Source organism: Rhincodon typus, chromosome 2 (genome assembly GCF_021869965.1).
Source record: "Rhincodon typus isolate 14 chromosome 2, sRhiTyp1.1, whole genome shotgun sequence".
In the NCBI taxonomy this organism is placed as follows: Eukaryota; Metazoa; Chordata; class Chondrichthyes; order Orectolobiformes; family Rhincodontidae; genus Rhincodon; species Rhincodon typus.
Window position 1 is genome coordinate 80,048,230 of NC_063333.1, and position 27,856 is coordinate 80,076,085.

At 38.4% G+C, this 27,856-nt stretch overlaps 2 protein-coding genes across 4 annotated transcripts in view; one reads left to right on the forward strand and one right to left on the reverse strand.

The window, feature by feature from the left end:
* The first annotated feature begins 1,282 nt into the window (after positions 1–1,282).
* Positions 1,283–21,203, forward strand: cdca7b (cell division cycle associated 7b). 3 transcript variants are annotated; one of them, XM_020522929.2, is made up of 11 exons: positions 1,283–1,367; positions 2,166–2,270; positions 6,509–6,622; positions 13,004–13,132; positions 14,339–14,611; positions 16,388–16,462; positions 17,005–17,190; positions 17,456–17,584; positions 18,095–18,244; positions 19,455–19,591; positions 20,794–21,203. In XM_020522929.2, exons 2-11 carry the CDS (start codon positions 2,166–2,168, stop codon positions 20,819–20,821), a joined length of 1,326 nt encoding a protein of 441 aa, XP_020378518.1. In that variant the 5' UTR covers positions 1,283–1,367; the 3' UTR covers positions 20,822–21,203. The 3 variants fall into 3 exon arrangements, with proteins under 3 accessions (XP_020378518.1, XP_048470057.1, XP_048470064.1); XM_048614100.1 differs by lacking the exon at positions 1,283–1,367 and adding an exon at positions 1,417–1,592; XM_048614107.1 differs by lacking the exon at positions 1,283–1,367 and adding an exon at positions 1,542–1,614.
* LOC109913909 (dynein axonemal heavy chain 11-like) overlaps positions 20,539–27,856 on the reverse strand; it is a 336,187-nt gene continuing 328,869 nt past the window's right edge. Inside the window, exons 66-68 of the mRNA XM_048614118.1 lie at positions 26,224–26,336; positions 23,852–23,992; positions 20,539–22,228 (exon numbers count right to left, since the gene is read on the reverse strand). Of these exons, the coding sequence (XP_048470075.1) occupies positions 21,981–22,228; positions 23,852–23,992; positions 26,224–26,336 (502 nt within the window). The 3' untranslated portion in view covers positions 20,539–21,980. The remainder of the gene's footprint in view (positions 22,229–23,851; positions 23,993–26,223; positions 26,337–27,856) is intronic.

A 27,856-nucleotide genomic window follows, 5' to 3' on the forward strand; every position in this document is an offset into this window, starting at 1 on the left:
ATCCATACAATCCCATAGGATTTGCATCCAAACACGTATCCAGCAGACATAACCTCCAGAAACACTGAAACTCTCCCTATCTCTTACATCTGATAGGAAGAGCTCATCACTCTACTAACAGCCATCTCTGTGCCTTAAACAATCTACACACCCAGAATATACCCAAAAAACCACAACACACTTTCTTTAAAACTTAGCGTTTGCAGTCTTAATGCTCAAAAACACTGCTGTAGGATAACTAAATCCCTATCTTTTATTTTAAAAAATTAATCAAAAGATTGATCTCAGTAAAACATTTAAAAAACTCACCCTGCTCACTACTATAGGTTCACAAGGGGAGAAAAAGGCATTTATACGGTTTATAAATCTTAAAATCAAACACCTAGCTTATCAGGCTCTGAAATCACTGATCACTCCAAGCTACTTGTGTTCTAATTCCGATAATGAAGTCTCCCGCGGTTAGCTGTGAAACTAGTTTTTTTTTGTCGTGGACCTATTCACAGTCCTGGGACAATCCTGAAAAATCCAAGAAAGTTGGTCACCCTGGATTTGATGGAGCTATACAAAATCATGAGGGATCTAGAAAGATTAGATAGAGGGAATTTGTTTTGCAACCAAGAGAAACGGGGCGGATTCAAGCTTAATTGGCAAAGGCAACGGAGACATTCAAGAACAAAACAAAACTTTCTCAAACAGCGAGTGGTTAAGGCCCGAATGCACTGAGAATGTAGTGAAATATTTCTTTTTCAATAAGTTACAACCTTTAGCTGAGTGACTGAAAAGTCTGCTCTTGAGGATCAGATCGGGCCACAAGTGATAATATTGTAAAACAAAACTTTCCTCTACCAATCAAAAGGCTGCCTCCTCCTCGACTCTTCCCTTCACTCCTATTTCCCTTCTCCCCTCCTTTCTTTCCTTTTCCCCTCACTCCTCATCCTTTCCCTCATGCTCCCGTTCCCTTTCCCGTTCCCTCTCCCTTTGTACTGACTGAAGTTGAGCGGGATCCCGACTTTTAGCGCGCCAAAAGCCAAGCGCGCTTTCCCGCAGCTGGTCCACACCACTGGTGTGATAGAGGGGAGAATAGTGAGCCGACGACCGAAGTAGGCAAATTGAAGTTGAAAATGTGAAACTCGATGGGAGATAAAATGGATCATTCGGACAAGTAGGGCTCGAAAGTTTGCTCGTGTGCAACGCATGGCGACAGGAGCAGCTTGGTGTCTGAGAGCTGTGTGTCTGTTCCCCCCCCTCCCCTGTCCCATGATTGGAACATCCCCATTGTCCCGCGGGGTTCCATGCAGTCTCGGCGTTCTATCCGGGATTCCTCAGGTGGCTCTGATTGAGCGGCGGCTGCAGTAACTGGGAGAAAGGTGAGGGTAGCAGTGACTGCTTTAACCGGCCACATCCAGACAGCGGGCTGCTCCTGCGATTGTTACTCTTACTTACTGCTCCGCGCTTTTTTTAATTTTGCACTTCTGTTGTGTAAACAATCTGAGACTGGGAGGGTTTGGCGGGAAATGTGCACGTTTTCCCCTGTTGAGCTGGAGAGAACTCCTGGTTTTACATGCTCGTCTTTTAAACCGTCGTTCCCCCGAGTAAGCGTACATGTGGGAAATGGTTAGACGTTCTTTAAAACGTGGTCGTCATATTTTGAATACGGTTCAGTTTGCTTTGAAATGCCTTTTCAATACCGCAGAAAGATGACTGATTCTTTCCACTTGAACTGTGAACGTGCTTGTCTTTTTTAAAAAAAAATGATGCACTTTATCAGTCTCAGGGAAATGAGGTTTGTTTTGGTCCTGAGCAGCCTGTTTTCTTGTCTGTAAAAACCGAAACGTTAGCTCTGATTTCTCCACAGATGCTGCCAGACCCGCTGAGTTTTCCCAGCAACTTCTGTTTTTGTTTCCTTGTTTATGTTGCGCTTGTAAAACCGCAAATTTTGACAACAGGAAACCGTGTGTAGCAAAATGATGGTAGTTGATTTCATTTTCTATTATCGCACTTTCTATTCTTGATACAATTGCATTTTTTTCATGATTATTTAAACTGGTTGTTTAGTTGTTTTTAGATGATGTGGTATATGTAGCAGACACTTGCACGAATTATCAAATTAATTTGTGTTCAGAATTTTAGAGGACAATTCATTTTCTTATTTTTCTCTTTTGCAGATGTCAAAATTGATTGCAGATATCTTTAATACTCAGAGTGATGATGAAGAATTTCTGGGTTTTCCAGAGGAAGATTTTAAGAATAGATATGACCATCTTAATTATGTAAGCAAACAAGAAGAAAGTAAATACTGCATAAATAACTTTTCAATGTAATTACTTTTGCCAACAATTGCACAAAAGTATTGTGAGGTGGTAAGCTATGTTAATGTTCTGATTGCATGGTATACACTTTGTGTAAATGGTTGAGAATATTTTTTTCATAACATGTGAAATTGGAGTAATTAAATAAGGTCAGTCACCAGAAGCTGCCAAGTCACTACAAACTAATAATTCTTACTTGCTGTAACCAGTAAACACTGTGTGCTTGTGACAAGTTGATGCTGGAATCTGTAGTTTTGTGGGCTGACTTATTGTAGGGAGTTTCTTTAAAAATGCATACAAATTTCTGAATAGGCTTTAATATAGTCCATAGCCCAAAGCTGGAACTAAGGACCTGGTAGGCTCTCAACATGGCTCCTAATGGTAAGTTAAAGATGTGAAACGTTAGTAACAGACTGGTGTGGAGAATTGCAGATTTCACTGTAGATTGCTTCACAATTTCAACACTGAGTTTGCTGATCCCCTGACTTCCAATTTGACAACTCCTTGATTTTAAAAAAAAAATCTCATCCCTTTTTTAAAATCCCTCTAATCTTATCCTTCATCTCTTTTCCCCCTAAACCCCTCCCAGATCTCAGCTCCCCTGATGGTGTCCTTAGCTGGTCCCTAGGCTGTGAAAATTTCTAACAAAAACAAAGTTGCTGGAAAAGGTCAGCAGGTCTGGCAGCATCTGTGAAGGAGAAAACAGAGTTAACGTTTCGGGTCTGGTGACCCTTCCTCAAAACTGATAGTGACTGGGAAAACGTCAGTTTATATGCAGAAAATAGGGAGGTGGGTGGGGTAGGGAGTAAACTATAGGATAGAGCCCAAAGAGAGAGAAAGACAGTTGGACAGACAAAGGAGTTGCTAACGATCAGGCTGGGAGGGTGAGTAGTTGTTAATGGGGACTGTTGGTGACTAACAACAGGGGGTGTGTAGTGGCAGGCTATGAGGTAACAGGGCCTGGTGTGTGGTTGGAGAGAGAGGTTGAGAGTGTGCATGTGAAAATCTCTTCTTGGTTCTGTCTGTATTGCACTTTATAAGACGCACTTTATAGCATTAGCCTGTGACTTGAGTATTTTGGTTATTCTTCCTAATCCTGCCCTCATGAAAGCAACATATTTCTGACTAAAAACCAAAAGAACTGCGGATGCTGTAAGATCTGAAGAAGGGTCACCGGACCCGAAATGTTAACTCTGATTTTCTCTTCACAGATGCTGCCAGACCTACTGAGCTTTTCCAGCAGCTTGTGTTTTGAACATATTTCTGATGTTGGGAATTTGCTACAAAAGCAACATTTTGGAAAGACTCAGCATGTCAGCCAGCAGCTTTTCAAATCCACAACCTTCCATCAGAATTTTTTCTTGACTATAACAACAAATTGGGAGGGGGGAGAGAAAGAAAATCAGTGTGTGGAGCTTGGAGTGAAACTACATTTTGATAACATTCCTGTGATTTACTGTTTGGAGTAATTTGCAATGTTAAAGGTGATATGCCAATGCAATTTGTTCATAGGCTTTTGGGGATAGAGAGTGAGTGTGAACATTTTTGATGGGATTTGTAGAATGATAAATGGGCAGGACATATTTGTATGAGATTATGTTTATGAAAGTGGGAGGCCAGTAAGGAATTGTATCTGCTGGTGACAAAAACACAGATGGACTGAGGCAGGAATGGAGAGGGCAGTGTTACAGACAAAAGCATGCAGACTTGGATGTGAGGTCAGAAGCTTGGCTTGTGCCTAAATAGGTCACTGAAATTGACATTGAGATCATGGCTGGAATTGGTGCTGTGGGAGCATTTGTTTTGTACAACAAAAATTACATTTGTGTTGGGTGAATAATTGAAATTCCAGTCATTGATTTCACATTAAAGTCTGCAAGGGCTGATTGATAAAAGATCTGAAAATTTCATAGTCATAGAATAATAAAATCCCTACAGTGCAGAAAGTGGCCATTGGGCCCATCAGGTCTGCACTGACCCTTTGAAGAGCATCACACCCTGAGCCAGCCTGTATTTTCTCTGGCTAACCCACCTAGCCTACACATCTTTGTTTGGCAGTCAGTTCTGTAGTTTGACAGGATTTTTCTGTACAACATTTTCTTGATAACCAGCAGAGTCCCATGCATCTGTCTTTGTCATCTAACTTTACCTTGGACTTGAAGATACTTGCTTCAGGTATTGAGTGCTTGAAATTTACCCAGTGGAAGCTGAAATGTTTGGTAATTTCTAGAGTGCAGCAGGTTGTGACTTCCACAGGTTCCTGACATGCATCTCAGATTTCACACCCAGTACCTGATCTCTGTATTGTTGATTTTCGGAGACCAGAATATATGGATCAATGTCATTCTGTGAATGAGAACAGCAGTTACGGGTGAAAATTTGAAAGCAAAGGAATGATAGCCCTCGAGCTACTGTTAAGAGAATGCAGAAGCAGAGGGACATAATGCATTCTTCTGTTAATAAGTGAAGTTGGCAGGGCAGGTGGAGAAAGCAGTTATACATCCATGGCTTTATTAATAAGGGCATAAACTGTAAGGACAAGGAGGTGATGCTAAATTTATACAAAATGCTAGTTAAACTTTGGCTGGGCTATTGTGTTCAGTTCTGGGTGTCACAGTATGGGTAATAGTGAATATGTTGGAGAGAGTGCAGAAGTATCTTAGAAAAATAAGTTCCAGGAACAAAAAACTTCAGTTATGAAGATAGTCCCAACTTCTCAGATCTATTTTCCTTGGAGAAGAGAATGGTAAGGGAAGATTTGATCAGTTTTCAAATTGAGGTGCCTGGATAGAACAGACAGGGTAAAACAGTTCCTACTTAAAGGGATTGAGGAATCAGGACACAAATATGAAGTAATTTGCAAAATAAGCAAATGGAATGCAAGAAAGAAACTTTTTCACTGATTATAGTTACGATCTGGACTGCACAGCCAGGAATTGTGTAGGTTCAACTGAGGTATTTAAAAGGGCATTAGATGATTATTTGAATCAAAATAATATGCAGGGAAAATGGCAGGAGACTGGCATTAAGTAATAATGCTCACTTGGAGAGTCAGTGCAGACATAATGGGCTGATTGGCTTCCTGCCCCATGACAAATCTGTTGAGTGTCTCATCGTTTAAGCCACTGGAATGAATATTGTTTCAGGTTCTTGAGATCAATAAAATGCCTTCATAAAAATGTTACAAAATGGCATGCCATCCTCGTATGGAGAGTCTTCGCATACGTATCTTGTACTCTTGGTGATTAGGGTCGAAGTGTCTAGCTTGTCATTTTACGTTGAAACTAAAATGATAATACAAAAGTTTTTAGCTTGAACATTTTTTGGTTTAGATATTTGAGTATTTGATATTTAAAAATGTAATGCTTTTACATTGAAATTGTTAATTTTACTGTAGTCAATTTTAATGATCTGCTGGTTTCTGCAGAACTTATTGACATGTTCAGTTAGTAGTTTATTGTTGTCTGTGGGTCTTGCATGGTTTTGCCTCATTGGTTTGCTCTATTTCCTAACAATGCATCTTTTATAATCACTACTTTGAAGTTATTTGGGATGTTCTGATGCCACAAGATGTTGTGTAAATGTAGGTTATTTTTAAAATATTGTATGGTTTTGTATGAGGCCAACTTGAGAAATTACAAGGATAACTATGAAATATCTGCACATACTTTTCCTCAAGTGTTTTCTCAGTTTCTGAAGCTTACATCCTTACTCTGAGACACTCAAACCTCATTCAAGTAAAAGATTATCCTTTGTGAGCTAGTTTAGTGGTTTTCGGTAGAATATTCAAATATATTGACTTTCACAAGAATGCACTGCCAAGCTTGTCTAATGTTTACAATTGCACTTTAATGTCTGTCTTTGTTTCTGCCTAGGAAACCTGTGGTAAACTAATAATTTCAGTGCAAATTCCTTAGAGATTTGAAACAAAAACAAAGTTTGCTGGGAAGGCTCAGGAGGTCTGGGAGCATCTGTGCGGGAAAAAATCAGAGCTAAAGTTTTGGGTCCAGTGACACTTCCTCAACTGATTTACAGCATCTGCAGTTCTTTTTGCTTTTTCTCCTTAGAGATTTGCAGGTTACTGTAATTAAATATTCATACTTGCTTGTGAAGAGGCTGAAGCTATTATCTACATACGTTTGTTAAGTATGCCACTTTGAGACAGTTCTGTTTTATTATGTTTCCCTCTATATTCACAGATACCAAAATTAATAGCTGACATCTTCGATGCACCAAGTGATGATGAGTTTTTGGGCTTTCAAGATTTTGAATGTAAGGAGCATGCAGTTGACAACCTGAACCAGAGCATTAATGTAAGTTAACATAAAATTATTTTTCAAGGCTTAATTTAAATGACTTTGCTGGAAAGTTTGCTGCCTCTGTTCTGACCAGACAGTCCCAAACACTTACCTGAATGAGTGGGAAGCCTGTACTTAATCCATTATAGTTTAAAATGTGGTTGGTAAGTGAATTAATTGTGCCTCAAGTTCATCCTTGATGTGCAGTAATTAATCCTGTCCTCTTAAGGTAACGTGTTTTTAATTGTTGAAATGCAAATCAAGAACAGAATGTGAAAACCAAAACAAATTGCTGTAGAAACTTATCAGGTTTGGCAGCATTTGTGGAGAGAGAACAGAGTCAATATTTTGGATCCAGTGACCCTTATCACCCTGTTCCGGGGAAGGGTCACTAGACCCGAAACATTGACTCTATTTCTCCCCACAGATGCTGCTGGACCTGCTGAATTTCTCCAGCAGTTTGCTTTTGTTTCAGATTTCCAGCTTCTGCAGTTCTTGGTTTTAAAATGTATTGAGAAAAATTGTGTGCATGTAATAGTTTTATGAAAAATATATTGGCTTGAATAGCTGATATTTTCATTCACTTGTTTAATGTTTAACTAATCTGTTGAAAGGTGTTTTGCATTGGAAATTGTAACTAAAGTAGTGGATGTTAACTTTCACAATATTTTTGCAAAGTAAGCAGCCTGACGGTTTTGCTTCCCAGCAGCCAGCAGATGAGATCGTGCTACCAGAAGGTTGTTTTCACCTTAAGAATGTGAAGAAATTGAGCCAATTTGAACTTGTAAATCACAGCAATGAAAAAAATTAGTTAGATACCTTCACAAAACTTTCATTAAACCTGCATCAATTCTACTCCTCTGTTTCCCAAGAATGTCTGTTTCCCAAGAATGATTTTAATTCCTAATCATCATTTCTATATGACCTGTTCTACTTTAAGGGAGAGGGAGGGCGTGGTGTACAGTCCTAGTGTGGTGGGTCTTGACATGCATATTTTGTACTCATCCTTGTATTTGGATTCATGGAATAAATCTGGCTGAATCCATTCCCTTTTTTTTTTTAAAAAAAAGAAAAAAAGGCGTATCAATTTTTCGTCAAATTCATTTGGACTTGGAGTTCAACAAATCCTTTAAATTTTCTGCTTCAACGAGGGACTACAGGCAGGGGTCTCCAGGTTGTGAATGGGTTCTGTTCTTGAGTCTGTATGCAAGTCGGAATACGGTGCAGGACCAATATAAAATAGTCATTCATAAGTACCGGAAACTTTCGTGATGGCGATTCTTTTAAATTACAACCCTGTGTGGGATTGTGTTTTTAAGTTGGCCATTTGTAACTGGGGGATCCCCTTTTATATCTAACTGTTCTCTCAGCAGCCAGTTATTTATAGACCTGCTGAGCACTTGCAGAAATCTTTATTTTTCATCGAGCTCAATGCTACTTCTACTTCTCAAACAATTCAATATTTGTTTTCAAACAATGAATTCCTTTTTACAAGAATTAGAACTGTGCAAGTTTTTGGTGCACAGCAGGTCACCTGTCGAGTTCCACAATGACCAATCTAAAACCAATTTCTCCTCTGCTCTCCTTCCATCTTAGCCTTAAGCTTTCCTCCTCTTCAAATGGGTGTACAATTTTTCTCTTAACTGTTTGGCGCAACCTTTCAAAGTATAAAACCAGTGCTACAATTCTTTATGGAAATTTTCATAATTTCATATTTAATGGCAATCTCTACATAATTTTTGCTCGTTTATCACTAAATCAGAAATTGTTTTCCTCTATTGTATTATATTTTTTATAATTTTAGGAAATTATATTGGATCCTTTTTCAATGGGACAGGCATTAAAGAATTTTCCCTCTAATATAGCTTTTGTGTCCTGTAGAGCTTTAATGTGCATTTATGTGATAGGACATCTAAAATTGCAAGCATAAAACTAAAATGGTGCCAAATTTTATCCATTAACTGTGAGGAAACTTTCCGTACCCAAGTCCAAATCATTCCCGTACACAGAAGAAGTGGACACAACATTTCATCTGGTGTACACCAATTTTGTCTAAGCAACTTCTTTTTTTTCCCGTCGTCCCTGTTCACTGTTGGTTAACCAACATTTTAACCCATGTTGGGATGTTCATTTTTGCACTGTAAAACCATGTCATCAGAAAATGCACGGAAGATCACAGTTACTGTATTTCCTTTTAACCGTCCAATCAAATTAGTCGTAGAGATGTACAGCACGGAATCAGACCCTTTTGTTCAACTCAACCATACCAAGCCAATATCCTAAATTAGTCTAGTCCCATTTGCCAGCATTTGGCCCATATCTTACAACCTCTCACACCCCCCGCCACCCCCACGTTCCAAACCGATAGTCACTTCCATCTCCAAGGACAAAGACAGCAGATACAAGGGAACTGCACCAGCTGTAAGTCCCTCTTCAAGTCACTTGCCATGCTGACTTGGAAATATGTTGCCATTCCTTCAGTGTCGTTAGGTCAGAATCCTGGATTTCCTACAGCACATAGATTGCAGTTGTTCAAGAAGGCAGATGGCTACTACCTTCTCAAGGCCAACTAGGGATGGATAATAAATGCTGATCCAGTTGGCAATGCCCACATCCCATGAGCGAATCTTTTTAAAAAAAGGTTACACGTTGCATTCAGTGCATGCATGTGTGCCATTCTAAAAGACTGGCTGCACTGTCAGGACTATAAAGTAAATGTTGTCTAATTTTAGAACCATACCTAAATTTAAGGAGGACCTGAGGGGCAATTTCTTCATGCAGAGTTGTGCGTATATGGAAAGGCTGCCAGATAAAGTGGTTGAGGCAGGTACAGTAGCAACATTTAAACAACATTTGGATTGGTAAATAGATGGGAAGGGTTTAGAGGAATATGGACCAAATTCAGACAGTTGGAGCGAGCTGAGTGGGCACCATGGTCAGCCTTAATCAGTTTGAACCGAAGGGCTTGTTTCCATGCTGTATTACTCTCTTGACTCTAATGTTGGATACGTGAGTTTTGCATGGGTATAGTCAGTACCTTCCATGTAGTGAAAGCTGAAGGAATATGATTTTTGATGTGATTTGCTAGTCTTTAGACATATGGTCTGCACTCCTGGCATCACAACAGCACTAAAATTCATCTACTGCATAACTTACGGTTCATGGTTTGTGCAATAACCTGTGAGAATTCATCTGATCAGGTTAGCCATTAGACTGCTTTCATGCCTTTTTCAGCATCAAGCTTGCTGACACAATGGTGACATGTCTAGATTTCCATGATATAATGGCATAATATAAATGTGTTTGTCTTCCTTGCTTGGCACACAGGTGACTAGGCTAGCAATGTGAAATGAGCACGTGGACATGACATTGCTGTGGCTGCCTTTTCATAAACGAAGGAATAATTCACACTCTGTTCTATAACTTGGTCAAAGCGAACAAATCACTCAACCATTTGTCCGATTGATGCTGTGCAGAGCCTGTCATAAATTAGATAGGGTGTAAAGGGAAATCACTTGTGTGTCTTGGGCAGCCTGTATAAGCGTGGCACAGTGAACCGTGAAAATGAACCCTACCATATATATCATTCAAATTTGTTTCTATTAAGTCCAGCAAGCATTGTATTAGAGATAGTAGGAACTGCAGATGCTGCAGAATCTGAGACAACAAGGTGTAGAGCTGGATGAACACAGCAGGCCGAGCAGGAAGGCTGACATTTTGGGCCTAGACTGAAGAAGGGTCTAGGCCTGACACGTCAGCCTTCCTGCTCCTCTGATGCTGCTTGGCCTGCTGTGTTCACTAAGCATTGTATTAGCTTGCTTTCATGTAAGACGGTCTGCTTGTGCTGATCAATAGGCCCAGTGGCTATGAATTTAAATCCCTGATTAAGAATGGCATGTATTTCATGCACTTTCATTGAACTATCAGGTATATTTTGTTTCAAGCAATGTTATGTCGATTGGCCTTGGTCAACCCAAACGTATTCAAAGTGAATTATGATTTTACAACACTGACCTATAGGTTCCCAAATATTCATTCCACTGAAACAGCAATTTACTCACACAGCAATAAGAGTAGCCCAATCAACTCCTTGGGCTGTTCTGACATTGTGAGATCACACTGATCTGTGGCCTAACTCCACACATGCGCCTTTGGCCCATATCCCTTAATACCTTTGCTTAATAAAAGTTTATCTCCGATTTAAAATTATCAAGCAATTCTGCATCCAGTATCATTTGCGAAAGAGAGTTCCAGGCATCTACCACCCTTTTTCTGTAGAAGTTCTTCCTAACATCTCGCCTGAACAGTCTGCCCCTAAGTTTTAGACTATGCACCCTAGTTTTCAAATATCCTACCAGTGGAAATAGCTTATCTTTATCTGTCCTGTCTTTTCCCGTTAATATCTTGAAGACTTTGATCAAATCACTGCTTAACCTTCTAAGTTCTAGAGAAATCCAGTCCAAAGATGTGCAGGTTAGGTGGATTGGCCTTGCTAAATTGCCTGTAATGTTCAGGGATGCCTAGATTAGGGGGGTTAAAGGGGAATAGGTCTAGGTGGGATGCTCTGAGGGTCGGTGTGGACTTGTTGGGCCGAAGGGCCTGTTTCCACACTGTAGGGATTCTATGATACTCTATGAAATCAGGACTAATTTTTATAATCTGTCTTCATGACTTTACCCTTGAAGTCCAGGTATCATTGATGCTTCCAGATTAGAATACTGTATTTGTTTCTCTCTGTGCAGTCTTCTCTCCATGGGAAAATCAAATACAAACTGGCTGAGCTTTGCAGAACTGCATTTTCAGTCCATAGGCATGACCATGGCTTCTGGTTGCTTCCAATTTTAATTTTTTCCATCTTGCTGCTACACTCCTTCTGTCATTGTCCTGGTGGTGTTCCAGTAAGTGTTAAAAGCATGCATTGGGTGCAGCCCCAAATCTTTCACTTTGTCACTTTACCCCCTTTTGGGCTGAGTTCAACTTTAGATGATGACCTCAGTCTCGCTTTCTTTTTTTTTCAGGTTGTCCGTGATATTGATTTCTTCCCTTATTGTTGCATTCAGAAGGTTGCTATGTAGCTGTTTTGAGCTTATTTGTAGACCAAATCCATTACCACTTTGGGTGTTGCATCGTGAGATCTTTTGGCAGTAAATCACAGCTGTCCACGACCCTATCACAGACTATGCTCTCTTTATATTCCCCTTCTCCCATCTGCTGGCATAGAATCTTTTCTTCAACGTTGTCAGTTTTCAGCCTGAAAAATTAACCACTCTTTCTTACTTCAGATACTAGGTAACCAGCTGAGCATTTCCAGTGTTGTTTTTGGTTTTGTTTAATTTCTAAGTTCCAGTGGCTGGAATATTTTGGCTTTTGTATGACTTTAAGTATTTGTCTACGTCTTATCCCAGATTTAACATACTTGATGAAAGATAATTGAGTTATCTTGCACAGTTGCTGCCTGAACTAATGAGTGTTTCTGTCATTTTTCTGTTATGTTTCAGATTATCTGGTCTTTGTTAACAGATTTAGCTTTTTCTTGAATATGGTGTTACTTTGGATATTTTTGAGGCAGACACATACAAATTTTAACATTGTCTTCTGTCCATTAAATTAATGATTGTGGTGTTATTCAGGGGAAGTGTGCATTTAGTTTCAGATACCCAATCCCAGTATCAATCTTTCCCAAGTCAAGTGCAGTAAAGTTCTGTTTTACCTGACAACATGATTTGGAGTCCACTATGATGAAAGACCATGCCTGCTGCCCCATTATTACTTTGCTTTTTCCTGGAACTTAGTTGTGTCACCCCGCGGCAATCTTTCTTCCTTGCCTCCCCACTTAACAACTAGGATCCCGGTTTTCGTAAAAAACGGTGAACTAGCTCAAAGAAGTGGAGCTGATGTTCTGAACACTGAAAACAGTTGCCTGGAATGTGCTTGTAAACCAAGACAGTACTCTTGGGATTGTTCTTCCCCAGAACTCTTGGTGTTATTTCATTGGCCTTTGTATTGGCTGAAACCTGATCTGAGACAGTAAATGGGCGACTTGGTTGACTCTAGAATGCTACAGGCCAGCTTCTCTTCAGTGATTTACACACTGCTAGCAGGTTTTCTTCTCCTGTGACTTGTGCACAGCTAAAAATGCGAACTCATTGAACAACCAAGAGTTCTGTACAAAGGTGTTGATCTCTTGGCCCTCCTTTTTATGGGTTCCAAAAAGTGCTCTAATCCCAATGGTTTTGGTCTTCAGCACTAAAGGATGAAAACTGGGGCTGAGGGCCTTGTTAAAGTTTCATAGTTAGTATTAACTGTTGCAGCTATCCCTCCGAACCATTGGTTAGCTTAAATAACTTTAATAATTTGGATTTATTGCTAAGTTCTTCATTGTGTTTTGGTTCTCAGAGTTTCCAGTCCAAATTTATTACAGAAGAACTTATTGAAATTTTCACCGAGGATAGTTGGTCAACTGATTATGTTTTTGAAGGGTTCCCTGAATGTACTCTTGAACCTGATGACAAAGAGGATTTAAGGGTAAGAAATGTAATAAAGCCTAAATTAGCATCTAGTTATTGGTTCTTTTCCTATGTATTTCTGGATTCTGTCTTAGAACTTCCATACGCTTCTGTCCTCTCAGGATCACGATTGTTAAAATACTAATTTATGTATGAGATTTTACGTTAAGTCCTTTCTTAAAGAGCAGGCATTATCTGGTAAAAGTAACTAGTATAAAGTAAACATAGTGGCTGAATACTCAATGTCACTACCAAATCCAGCATTAATAAATCCTGTTACCAAGTCCAATGAGAGTAGTCTTGAACCACCACCCTCCTGTTTTCCAGTGCAAATATCGGTAGGGGCAGTTGAAAATTGGAGACCAAATCTGTTACCCAGAGCCTACCTAATGCAATCTATTCGGGTGAATTAGTTGGCCAGTAGTTCTGAAATAGGGAGCAAACTGGAACCCACTTGATTTGATTTATTATTGTCACATGTACGGAGACACAGTGATAAGTATGGTTTTGTGTTCTAATCAGACAAATTGTACCATATGTTAAGTACATCAGGGTAATAGAACAGAATGCAGAATATCACTTACAGGGAAAGCTGAACTCTATTCAAATCATACGGCCCTGTTTGTAACTTTGAGTACCTTTCTGTGACTCTCTCTCTCTCTTTAATGCGATCACAATCCCTTTCACCAACCTGTGTTGGTGCTGCTGGACTTCCACTCATTCCATTTGGTGACCTCACTAATACAAAAAAACCTGGTTCTGTTGGGCAGCTGCTGGACACTACTTTGTGCTTGTTGTAAGTGAAATTCAGAATTTCTCTAGATTCTTTTTAAGAGTCCAATTCCAGAATTGTTACAACCCAACAATTCTTTTACTAAAAGCATTGTGTTAGCTAGCTTAATGGACGGAAACTACCATAAAAAGTAACTTGACGAATCATGCCCATTCACAGTTGGGTTGTTGTATACCACACTCTGTTCACAAAACCTTTACAAATGCCAAAGCAAAGTCGTCTTTACTTTCAAACACACTTGCAAAAAAGCTTGACCCCTCCACCATGTGAGACATCCGAGATATAAGGAAATACATTATTCTGACTTGAATTTATCTTTACTGAGCTTTAGATACTATAAGCATTCACTAATAAATGCACATAAACTACCTGGTCATAGACAGTAGACTATTAGTTAGCTTTTTTTTTGTGATGAATTGGTGTTTCTTTCAGTCTGAGAGTTTGGAAACAGAGGATGAAGATGAAGGTTTCACTGAATATGATGATGAATCGTCCATAGAAAGTGAGGTGGAAGCAATGCCGAAGAAAGGCCATTTTGGACTGCGTGTGGCATTTAAATTCCCTACAAGACGACCAGTGAAAAGGAAGCACCGAGAGATCCAGGAATCTGAGGAGTCTGAATCAGATGATGACTCAGCACCTGGAAAGAAAAACTCTAATGTATTGCTAAAGAGGGCCATGAACATCAAAGAAAATAAAGAAATGGTAGAGTATTTGCAACAGTTTTCATTATCTTTGCCATTAATGGTGCTGCCTTTTATGAGATTACACATTTGAAGTGCCTTGAAATGTTTACTTTGTCATTGTTTGCCTTTAAATGTGTAACAGTGCGGCTTTTTCTAAGATTAAAGAAATGACATGAAAATTATAAAAACACAGCTTGCTGCTGTGTCAATGCAGGAATCTTACTTGCATTAAAATTTGATTTGTCTCTGACGTGTATAAGTAAAATGTTACCTTTCTATTTACCTGCAATAGAGGAAACACCAAGGCATCAGGACGTTTTTAAGTTAGTTGACAAATCCCAACAATGTTTCATTCCACAGTTGTCTACAACATGACACTCTAGAAAAATGATTGAAGAGCTGAAAATTTCAGTTTAGATTGATGTTTTTTGGGAACCATGATAAAACTTTTCTGTCTTTCAGAGTCCCCAGTAGTTTTGTCAGGAAGGTTACTTATTTTTAATTGCCTTGGGTGGTTCAGACAATAATCCACCTTTAGAGTCACAGGTCACCTCCGCTTGGGTTATTCCATCAGCCAGGTCCCTCTGGTCCTCTCCAAATTGATCCTTTATTAAATCCCAGAATGAGGTCAAAGGAATCCCTGACCTTGGAGTTTGCTCCCTAGTTGTACTTTCTTAGACAACAGTGATCGTGTTTATTGTGAAGATTCCTTTGGTATATTGGTCAGAATCCATTTATCTTGGTCTCAGCTTAATTTCTAAGCTTTGGTTTTCTGATTAATTTTATAGCAGGAGTGTGGTTGTAAAGAGCTGTATTATAGAGTCATACAGCACAGAAACAGACCCTTCCGTCCAACCAGTCCATGCTGAACATAATTCCAAACTAAACTAGTCCCACCTGCCTGCTCCTGGACTATATCCGTTCAAACCTTTTCTATCTGTGTGCTTATCCAAATATTTTTAAAATGTTGTAATTGTGCCCACATCCACCACTGCTTCAGGAGGTTCAATCCATGCACAAACCACCCTCTGTGTAAAGAAAAAAAATTGCCCCTGATGTCTTTTTTAAATCTCTCTTCTCTCACCTTTAAAGATTTTTTCATGTAAAGGATGATATGAGACATGTACTAAACTTTTAAAACCCTTCAGCAAATGTAGTGGGTGTATTTTGCACTAACAAAGCACACTGTTGATGTTAACAGTGAGACTTAATAAACCCGTCCAATGTTTGTGGTCTTTAAACCAAACATCGTTTTATTCACTTTTTGGATTAAGACCATTTCTAAACCTATTTCAAATCCATGCTTTCTTTTTTTGAATGATTTTAAGCAGTCTGAACTTCTCACTCTTCTGCTCTTTAAAAGAAGCAACGATCTTGTACATGACTAGTTGTGCATGTATTCTTGCTTTGTTTATAAATGAATTCTGGTGATATACAACACTGAGAAGACTATCACCAGAATTCAGTGAATGAAATTTGAGCTGAACGTGTCATTGTGTGTGGTCATCTTGTCAGCTCTAACAAGTTGCATACATTTAAAAATAACTGGTGAAGGAAGAATGTAATTGTATAACTATGGCAGATGAGGGGTATGGTGTCATTGATGGTGCTCCCATTACAGTTGGAAGAGCTAAGAATGGGGAAATGCACCATAATGCCTGTTAATAATGCTGTTGTTCTTGGTGACTTTATCCTCTTAATGTGGTAGTGTGCTTTTAATATTTTTTTTTCTTGCCACATTTTATTGTTGCTACATTATCTAAAAGACTGAATTGAACGTGTTAATTTTTTTTAGCTCGCTAAACTAATGGCAGAACTAAAAACGATGCCTGGGCTCTTTCCAATGAAAGTATGTACTTCTTCATCACCAGTAAGTTCTGCATAATTTATGGATAATTTCTATGTAATTATTTTATCTCTTGTTTGACAAATTTGCATGTCAGTACTTGGTCATTGAATTCAAGTACTCGGAATTTATAGGCTAAGTAAGATTTAACTATCAAGTTAGAAACAAAGAAATTCTGTGCAATAGAAGTATTTCCTTTTTGTAAGAGGATCACATGCAGATTTAGTACATCTGACCTGTTGTAATATTAATGATGTCTGTGACGATAGGATTAGCTAAATAAAATGTCATAATGTAAGTATCCATTCTGATCATGACTGGTGAAACTTTGTAGCATGTCACCAGATGCTTAGTGGCAGCATCCTCCTAAGTTTTAAAACATCAGAAATGCTATCTTTCAGTTTAATTGTTTACTTAATGGCCATATTATAAGTGGTAAATGGTGATTTATAGATTTTTTGACAGCTTTTTGTTGTATATTAAAGCTAAGCCCTGCTTAGTGTTATGTCTGCAATATGTATATTTGAGTAAATTCATATTTAAATGCTGCATCATTTACTTTCCAGAAACAAAAACGAACGCCAAAGAGAACATTTTCTGAAGGCAAAGTTGAGCGTCGTGTCAATCCAAGCAGAAGTGCACGCCCCCCTGAAGGTTTCTCTGTAGAAAAGTTTGCAATTTCTCCAACCAAGCTTATGAGCCAAGTGAAAAAATTCCGCTTGAGAACGGATCTCACAAATCATTTTGTTGAGGTGACGAAAGTGTTTTGAAATGAATTTTTGTTGTGTTGCCTAGAATTGTATCATACAGCAGAGTTGATTATGGCACAATTCTCTCCTGTCTAAACTTGTTTCTGGTGTTAGTTAGCTGAGACAAAACTATGTGATTACTACATGCATTAAGTGTAATTTTTATGCATGTATAAACAACAATTGGAATATTTGTCAAACTTTATTTCTAATGTTAGTTCATGTTAATATTTAATGCAAAATTTGAAATATTGATGGATTTTAACAGGATGGAAGTCTGACCAAGAGGAGGAGAAGATCTTCAAAAGGCAAGCCAAGGCCTGTTGATGATATAACTGAAGAGGATTTGGAAAATGTTGCAATCACAGTTAAAGATAAAATTTACGATCGTTGTTTGGTAATTCATACATTTTTGCGTAATCTCCTCAAATTCTTGAGCATGACTTTATGACTAAAATTTTTCTTAACTGCTTGATAAATCAATAATTTAATTATGAGATTTGATGTGACTGTGGGCTGCATTGCTGGGAATTCTACTAATGGAGAACAGTAGCACTTTTTCATTAATAATGGCTAATAATTATAGTTGTTTTTGCACTGTATATAACTAATAAACATCAACTATTTTTACAGGTTTAACTGTAAATCATTCCAAAACGTTTTACATTTTCCTTGAGATATAGATAATGCTTTGAGTATGCATGAAAATATATAACAGATTAATATAATTTGTACCTCTTTTTTTGCTCTGGAGGCAATAACTGAGTATGGTATCTGCATCTCTAAGATAATTTGTTAATTTCTGCCACGTTTCTGTCACTTAATGCTGAATTATAGTCCATCACCGAAGCATTTCTCCACTAATGTCGTGCTGTCAGGAAATATGTTCACTCCTCTGTACTTGTAGGGCAGCACTTGCCATCAGTGCCGACAGAAAACAATCGATACAAAAACAATATGCCGTAATCAAGATTGCTATGGTGTGAGGGGACAATTCTGTGGACCCTGTCTGCGCAATCGGTATGGTGAAAATGTGAGATCAGCCCTTCTAAACCCTGTAAGTTAATAATCATTTAATGGTTTTTGCACAGTTTCATTAATTCATCAGAATTGACAGTAGACAGATTTAATTAGCTTAATTAGTCTGCATCGGTTTTTTAAACGGAAATGCTTTTTGACTATTGCTGCTTCTTGCTATTAAGGAGGATGTATTTTCCCTTGCAATTTATTATGTCTTTTATATCCACATCAGTTACATGAATTGTACTATTTTATTGTGCACCACCTGAAAGGCAGTCTCTTTGAGAACTATAAATTGCATTGCTGCTACGCAGTGGTTAGTGTACTTCTTCTGCCCTGTGAGAAAATTGATCAGGTCAGAGGACACAAGTGTTCATTCCATTAGACACTGACCCTGCCTTAGCTGAATCTAGCAAAACATAGAGTCTGAAATAATTTTGAATGCTGCTCCGAAGTCAACAATAACGTATGTGGGTATTTTTAACTCTTCAGTGGTTAGGGATATTACAAATTTGCTTCCCTTCAGATACAGTCTGGCAAAGATTGAGTTGGTAACCAGATAGGCTGGCATTTCTGTTGGTCTTGAAGTGGCAATAAAAGTTCTGTCCTCTACAAAGACAGGAACTCGAAACAGTGGGATGTATTGCATCCCATGCTCTTGCTGGTACCTGATTGCTGATTTACCTTTACCTTGGCAGCATGGTCAAAGTTCCCATAGGGCTGCTCTCTTAATTGAGAGAGACAGCCGGTGATGGTTTAACCTGTGAAGGGAGAGGTTGAGAAGGAGAATCTATCATGCTAACCTCAGCTGGTGCAGGAATTGAACCCACACTATCGGTCTCGCTCTGCATCACAAACAGTTGTCCCGCTAACCGAACTAACCAACCCCCAAATAACGTAACCTGAATGATTTAGTTAGTGCTTGTTGCTGGGATCTATGAGAAGAAGCCTACTTTGTTTCCAAAATGTTCTCGTTTGTCAAAAGGGCTCACTGAAAGGGATATGATTTTTCAGGGTTTTTGATAGAGAGGAGCTGGCCCTTTCCCTGATAAATAGCATTCACATACAAATTGAGGGATTTCCCCCCCGCCCACCTTGGTGAGGCTACTGACAGAGATCCCAGCAAGGTATGTTATGTTGAACTCTTCCACCCAAAGGCTTTTAAGTCCCAGAGGCTCTTGACAGGTAGACAGTTTGCAATGTATTGTTTGTATCATCTCATTTGTTTTTTTCCTTGCTTTCTGTAGGACTGGGTATGTCCTCCTTGCAGAGGTATCTGTAATTGTAGCTTCTGTCGTCGTCGGGATGGACGATGTGCCACTGGCATTCTTGTTCATTTGGCAAAGTTTTATGGATATGACAATGTTCAAGCCTATTTGGAAAGGTATAGAGTTAATGTGGTTTTGAAAACTAAATATTTTACTTAGCTGAAAGTAAGGTTAAGAAGATTGTCTGTGATGATTTGTCATTTGTATATTTCTTTTTGTTTGAAACTGACTGAAGTGCATTCTGCTGAAATTTGAGTGCATGTTGGGTGGTTTCTAAGCCATTTATTTAAATCCATTCAGAATTCAAATGTAAACATTCTGACAGGTAAATTCCTAAAAGGCCACAGGATTTCTGGTTTGCTCTACAAGCATCTGTGGCATATACTACATTTGATTTTGCTGATGGTTCCCTGATCTGCTGCAAGTTCAATATGAGCTCCAGAAAAATGTTGTCAGACACAGCTGGTATGGCCCACTGGGGCTTGCAATGAAATTGGGAGGACATGGGAGAACCACTATTTCAAAAATAAAAATGGGGATTGTTATCATAAATGCACCATTCTCTCACCTGTTGGTTATAACAGTTTGTACTCCAAGGGCTGGTTTCAGAAATAGAGTATGTGTCTAGAAATAAGTTTAGCTTTTCTCCTCTCTAATTTCCGCTTCCACCTTTTCATTGAGGTTTTGCTTTACAACCTTATAAGTGGCCACTGTTCAAATGAGCCTAGATGATGAGTCTTGGCAAAAGATTTATAAACCATGATTAACCCTGTCAAGGTGAAATGCAAACTTGTGCAGCATCGGGTGGGTGGGATTATGATTGTTCCTTTGCCACTCGATACTGAGGGTGATTTGTTCTGGTTGATATTAACTAAGTTGACAGTGCAGAAATTGAATTTTATACCTTTCTAACTGTACAAGTCATGATGATATGCTTTGATTTAATTCTAAAAGAGAAATTCTGGTCTGTTGATGTATGATAGGACATTATTTCATAGCTACATTTGAGTTGTGATAAGGCTATATTGTGCTATAGTGGGAGTAAATCAAGAAAGCAACATCCTGAATGAATCTTTTTTAATCTCTGAAAAATCGGTAATCTCAGCAGAAGTCATACAATCATGTCACCTTTCTGCTCGAACAGTTACAGAATGATCTGTTAAAGAGTGTCACTTTACAAAATGTAAATTACATGATTATTTAGTCTCATGTACAATATTCTTGCTATTATCAGATTTAGACTCGTGAAATAACTTGCATAAAGAACTCAAATTAATGATAGAAAGTTGTTACAAACTCTCACTTTTGTCTATTTTAGCTTACAGAAGCAACTGACTGAAGATTGAAGCAGCTACTAGGATCTGTAAACAGTTAAAGAATTAAAAAGCTTCTTACAGCTGTTTGTAGTAAATTGACTTTATTTTTTTTATGAAACCTGTATAAAAAGCACACTTTATTTTAATATTACAACTACTGGTAATTTACCAGAATTTGAAAATAATCAGCAGAAATAATGTAAATGCCGTTTGCAGAACTTGAATTGTAGTGTTTTTCGAAGCTTTGTAATAGTTGACAAGTTTCTTGTTTTCAGATATTTGTACAAATCCTGTGTTAAATCTTGAAGAATCTATTCTACATATGAATGGACGATTTCACGTTTATTGCAATGTCAGGGACCGTGGATGATTGCAAATATTTGTTTTATTGATATTCAAAAATAATGTCTTGTTTACATGGATTACATGAACAATGAAGAAGATGTAATGCTGTTCTATGTTATCCTATAGCAGTGTAGATGCAACACTCTTTCTGATGTTGCATGCAACATAAATACAAGAATAGATCAAGCAAACTGGAAACTGTGTTGATGAATGGTTTTACATTTAATTTTTGGTAATCTAATTCGTCATTACAGTTTAATCTAGAATACTTGGAAGTGTTAGTGTTTTTATTTTCACTGTCTAAAGAAACGTTAAACTGAATAAAGAGAATGTCTTGGACTTGTTTTGATTTTAAATGCTGCATGGAAGTTGGGACCTCTGTTGTAAATGGCATTTCCTTGCATAAAATGCCGATTATATGTATAATCATTTACTTTGATTAAAAAATTCAAATAAATCTGCTTGTTTCACTGAATTTTATAATGTTTAAACTTGTAGACATACACTGTCATTGCAGATCTACTATTTAATAGTTCATTTTCTTGCTAGCATAATGAGGCATTTTGCCTGTTGTGTACAACCTCAATTCACTGATTAATTGGTTACTTTTGTGAATTTCTAATTTAAGGAAATTTATGGTTTTGAAAATTGTGCCTTTTTGGAACTGTTGCCTACAGATTACATAATACTCTGGTACATGTCCACAAAAGAAAAGGCTTTCTGCTTAAAATACCTTTCCAAGAGCACACTGAAAGAAATAAAATGCCCTTGAAGTAGCAGTTCAATGTTCCGGTTAATGCTTTACTCCTCTAACCTTTGGCAAGTTCTTTTTGTAAATTTATCTCTAAACTGATAAAAGCAACGCTACTCCAGCAAGAATCCATTTGGCAGGCTTCTCTCTGGTCTTCAGATTGAAAGTCCAAACATATGTAGGCCCTCTAGTTTTGGTCTTGTAAACTGGGCATTCATAAATGTTCTTCATCTCTTGCCTATCTGCTGGAGTGGCCCGTACAAAAATGACTGGCATTGTGGGAGTCAGGTCTTTAAGACGTGCTTCTGTGATGATGCTGCCTTGAATGTCCCATCTTGCACCTAAAATATTGGCAAAAAAAGTAGTAATAAGATTTCTTTATATTTTTGGTATTTTCATACACTTGTGCTGGGCTAAACAGCAATTCAATTTTATCTAGTCTCATGAATGTTGAAGTATTAATTTCTTTTAGAAATTTCACAAACGTGCCTTTGGGACTGATCTAACTGCCCTTTTCATGTCTGACTTGACATCTGTTTCATCTAACAAAACATTTGCTTTGATTTGCTTTGTCTGTGCAAATGCACCATGAACATATTTTTATAACTGGAAGAATATCTAACCAGTTCCCTGAATATTACCTCTGATGGATTCTCTGTCAACAATCTTATCTGCAGGTTTTTGCTTGGTTAATTATCCTGTTATTCAATTGAAGATGGCCTTTTTTCTATTCTAGCCCAGGACAATTTACCTTTTGGCTCCACTTCCTTTACAGTTCCTTGTTTAAAATCAGTGTTTTAGAGACGTTTCACCAATCATTTTACTTCAAAGTGTCATTGTCTGAATTTTGTCTGAGTGAAGATTTAATATGAAAATGTTATCTGTTTTGAATTGCAATTGGCTGACAGGTTTGTAGTTGATTCAGATAACAGTACTATTTATGTAGAGTCTGAATGGGTATGAACAAGACCTATTTAATAATACAATCCCTAAAATGTGGAAACAAGCCATTTGGCTCAACAAGTCCACACTGACCCTCTGAAGAGCATCCCACCAGGTCCAGTCTGCCATCCTATCCCTGGAGCACTGCATTTCCCAAGGCTAACACACCTATGTTAAACATCCCTGGACACTTTGGGCAACTTAGCATGGACCAATCCACCTAACTTGCATGTCTTTGGACTGTGGGAGAACACCAGAGCATCCGGAGGAAACCTATGCAGACATGGAGAGAATATGCAAACTCCACACAGTCTCCCGAGGGTGGAATTGAACCCAGGTCCCTGGTGCTGTGAAACAATAGTGTCTAACACCTGAGCCACCCTACCACCCTGATTTGTTGAAAAAATACTACTGTTTGAAGCTGGAGTTTGGCTTTATTACAGTTTAATTCAAATGCAATATTCCAGATTTATCTTTTCCCTCCTTTTATATAAACCTTTGAAAAATAGAATAAACATAATCTCTCTAGTATTTCTGTTCCATCTTGTAAAGCCTGAGTTCTACAGTATATTTCTTGCATCTAGTCTCCAGAGACCAACTTTGTGTCTTGATGACAACTGATGGAGCTTGGTTTTTGTTCTGTTTTATTCTGCTGTTTTGGAAATGTAAATGCAATCTCCAGTTGCCTTTAGTAGTATCTAAACATTTTATTGCACATTGGGGTGCTGGAGAAAGTCAGGTGTGACAGCATCTGTGGATGGAGAAACACTAACATTTTGAGTCCAGAATGAGTTCTTTAGAACTTCATATGGACTTGACATTAACTCTGTTTCCCTTTCCGCAGATGCTGCCGCACCTGCTGAGTTTCTCCAGGATTCGGTTTTTGAGATTTCAAGCATCTGCGGTGTTTTTCTTTTATCATCAAAGAACCGATAAACTAATTTGTAACAAGACTTTCATCTCTTTTGTATTGATTACAGTTAAGTTTTTTTTTTCAGTCATAATCTAACATTTGCATCTACCTTCCAAGAACAATCCATGAACGTAGGCACCTTCCCTTGGTGGATGACTATAATCTTCTTTAGTCTTCTTGGTGACATCCACAGCCAGGCACATCTTATCCAAAGGCCACTCGTTCTTTCGGGCTACGCTCTGCATAATTGCTGAAGAACTTAACAATTAGTATTCTTCTCCTTCGGCATTGGCCAAAATTTGAAAAATACCATATGACCTGTATTGTTAATACTACCTTTGTGTCTTTACCAGGTTTCCGACCTGCTTAGGATCCAGTATTTTCTGTTTTAACTTTTGAGTAATATCATTGGTAGGGCTGGGTTATTTTACGTTTCACTTTGGGAACTCTAGTTAAGCTGTAACTTCATTACATTACCCTATACCCAGATGATTCATATTCTTTCCAACATCAGCCATTGTTCCATTTTCAATTTATGAATCAGGCAAAATATACAGCCAGCAAAGAGATTATTTATGCATGAGACAACGGTGAACAGTAACTTTGTTTCTTCAGGCTGCCATTCAAACGTGATTTTAATGTATTGAGATTTGCCATGATATTCTGAAATTGAGCGAGCTGATTTAAATGCTATAACTTAATTTGTGTAGCACCTCAAAAATAGTAAAGCCTCCCAAGGTTTGTCCAAACCACAAGCTGTGACTATGAAACCAATCTCGTCCATTGCCCTTTACAGAAGGAGGGCTACTGTGCTTACCTCACCTGGCGTACAGGCAATTCTAGACCCACAGCAATATGATTGGCTCAATAGCCAAACAATTCAAGGGAAATTAGGGATTGACAGAAGCTGAGCTTGCAGTTGATGTCTTATTAAATCACTTTTTTTAAAAAACCCTGATAATTTAGCAACATTGCAGTACGGGAGAGGTAGTTGTGGTGAGTTAAGAGCTGGATGCCATTAGCACACAAAATCAATGCCTTCCCTTTGGCGATATAAGCAAAAGTCTAGAATTTAGATGAAAATGATGCCAAGGTCTGATCTTTGGGGAACATTGGAGGTAAGTGCTGGAGTAGGAAAAGAAGCCAGTGCAAGTGATTCTTTGGCCATGATCAGATAACAATGGAGTCCTGGACCGCTGTGGAGTGTTACTGGAGCAGGATTGTGCAGTCCATTATATTAAAGGCGGGCGATAGGTCAAAATGGATGGAGGCCTCTTTGTTTCACCTGTGTTCTAGTCAGACAGGATGTCATTTGTGACTAGTAGCCTTTTAGGTATGTGATAAGGATAGGAGCAGATGTGAACCTTTGAAAGTTAACATTGTTTTGGGAGGCAACAGCAGTTTCAAGGTATTTGGAGTTTGGTGTAAGGACAATGGTTTTTGAGGATATAAAAAGGTCAGATGTAAAGTATTTGGGGAAAACATCTAAACAGAGAATCATTTACAAGATTGGCTAATGTGGGCAAGAGGGCAAGTTGGATGGTTCTGGAGAGTCATAGTGGACATGAAATGTTAAACAGATTTACTCCTCAAATTTTGTCAGATCTGCTGAGTTTCTCTAGTTTCTCTTTGTATTTGGATTGGTAAAAGGGAGTTGAGGGAATGGAAGGGTTTTTTTCATTAACAAGATAAGCCCATGAAGCATGAGGAAAGATGAGAAAGAAACTAGAAAACAATGCAAGTTTAGGGCAGAGGCAGGTGGGAACTTTAGTGGAAGATTGGCCTGGGTAGTGAATGGAAGGCAGGGAAGTATACAGGCAGCTCTCAGTATCCATCTTGGAGATGAGGTTAAAAAAAATTCCAGAAGATAAAAAGCAGAAGACTTCCTTCAGACAAATACCGAAAATATCCACTGAACAATGAGCAAGTGGAGACCTTGCAAGGATCAGCCAGATCTCACATGCGCGGAATATTGGATTTGTAATTCCAATCTGTTTCTGCCACATGCCATAGTTGTTCAGTGTTCCTTGCCAAAGCTGATTGAATACAAGCCTGGTGTAGGTCCCTTGCAATGTGCTGCTGGATGCATTGTCAGGGTTAATGGAATGGCTAGGCTTCAGACTGTGTTTTGATGTTGACCGTAATAATGAGTAGCAAGCAAGTAAGAAGTGACCCATGTAATTTTTTATCTTTGCTAAAATGAACAAATGGAGAAAACTTTGATACAGCAACAAAGTCTCACTGACAAGTACAAGAGCTGACATTTACGGCCTGCCATTTGAAGGGCATGGGGAAACATAAAGTGGGTGGATACTACCCTAAGAAACTCCTACAGAGATGTCCTGGAGTCAGCCTGCAGAACACCACTGCTGCACTGTCCGAGCATAGTATATTGGCAAATGTCCCTTTGTGAAATGTAGTTGTATAATGTTCAGATAAAAGTTGGCATTATATCTGAACTTATGAACCAGTTAAACTTACCAGTAAGAAAAGATTGAGGATTGAAAAAGCCAGAAAGCCAGACAACGGCAGGAAGGCCAAGGTCCTGAGTCCAAGTATCAAGTTCACGGCAACGTAAAATAACATCGTTGACCCTCCAAAATGAAGAGAGTAAGTTGTAACAAAAATATATAGCAGAATCATCACAGCTCATCATGCTTGCATATTTTTATATATTCTAATTTAAATAATTTCAATACTGAGTAAAAGATGATACCACCATTAAAAATGGCCACCATGATCCACCCGCACATGCACAGTCGCACTCATGACATCATGCTACTAGTAAAATGCAGGTTATATTATAGAAGGGTGTGTTTCTTTAGATGCACTTTTAAACAACAGAAATACATGTCTTTACTGTATCTTAAGACCGCCATCCCTGAAAAACTGAATTTGTGTAATTCACTATGAAGTGTGGTCAGAATATCTTTCCGTGAAAAAATTAAACAGGGAGTGATAAGATTGAGTAAATGCATGCAGGCCAAAAAGGTCAACCCCTTAAGGGAGACATGAGTTAGGCAAATGCATGAGTTAGTGCATAGAATAGACTAAAATGCAGGAAAAAATATTTACAAAAATTCCAAACAGACAGCACTTTGAAGGCTACTCTTATGGGATCTTTCCAAATATCCTTTCATTTCTTTGGCCTGTTGATCTTATTTATAGTTATATATTTCTAATACATGGTGTGTTGCATGTTTAAGAACAGCATTGGTCTGCACATGGGCATGCATTGTTCTGTCAAGTAGTAGCTTTGGCCAAGTACGCGGTTTTTTCATAATTTTGGGACCTAAAATTCTGTGATTCGCCAATTCATCTCCTGCTCTAACTTCAGTTGAAACCATTGCAAATGGTATTTAATGCATTTGTTTGCTAGCTTCTTCTGCTGAAATTTCCATGACATATGTAGTAACACTGTGTAATTTCAGGGCTATGTACTTATCAACAGTATTAAACAGAGGCACCATTCTCTGACTCTGCTAGAGATCGCCTATGATTCGTTAGATTAATTGTGATGTGCTCTGAGAAGGATGAATCTTTCAGGAAGTGTGTACACTAACCAGCCATTATCAATTTGTTAAGATACTTTAAATATGCATAATGGAACACATTTAACATGAAGTGGACAGTAGCTAAAATAATTACTCATAATTTGGAATTTTTAAAGCAGTCCTTCTTTGGGATAGCTACAAAGTATTATCTTCAAAACCCATCATATGTCGCTGACACAATCTGACTTTTTGCTGCTATTAGTGAGCGCAAATCAGAAATTTAGGTACACGCTTCACTGTATATTCCAACTATTTAACAGAAGGGAAGTCATCCACAGCACTTGCCTGAATTTCTGATCTCTGCTCTTAATGAGTTGGGCTCTCCACTTGGTGACTGAAGTCAAAAGATGACTCCTTTGAACTATTTCCCTCCTCACCAGGGGAGTGCTAATCTAATGCATTAGACGTGTAACATTACTGAATTTCTGATGAAGGGTCTAGGCCCGAAACGTCAGCCTTCCTGCTCCTATGATGCTGCTTGGCCTGCTGTGTTCATCCAGCTCTACACCTTGTTATCCAAGGTGTAGAGCTGGATGAACACAGCAGGCCAAGCAGCATCA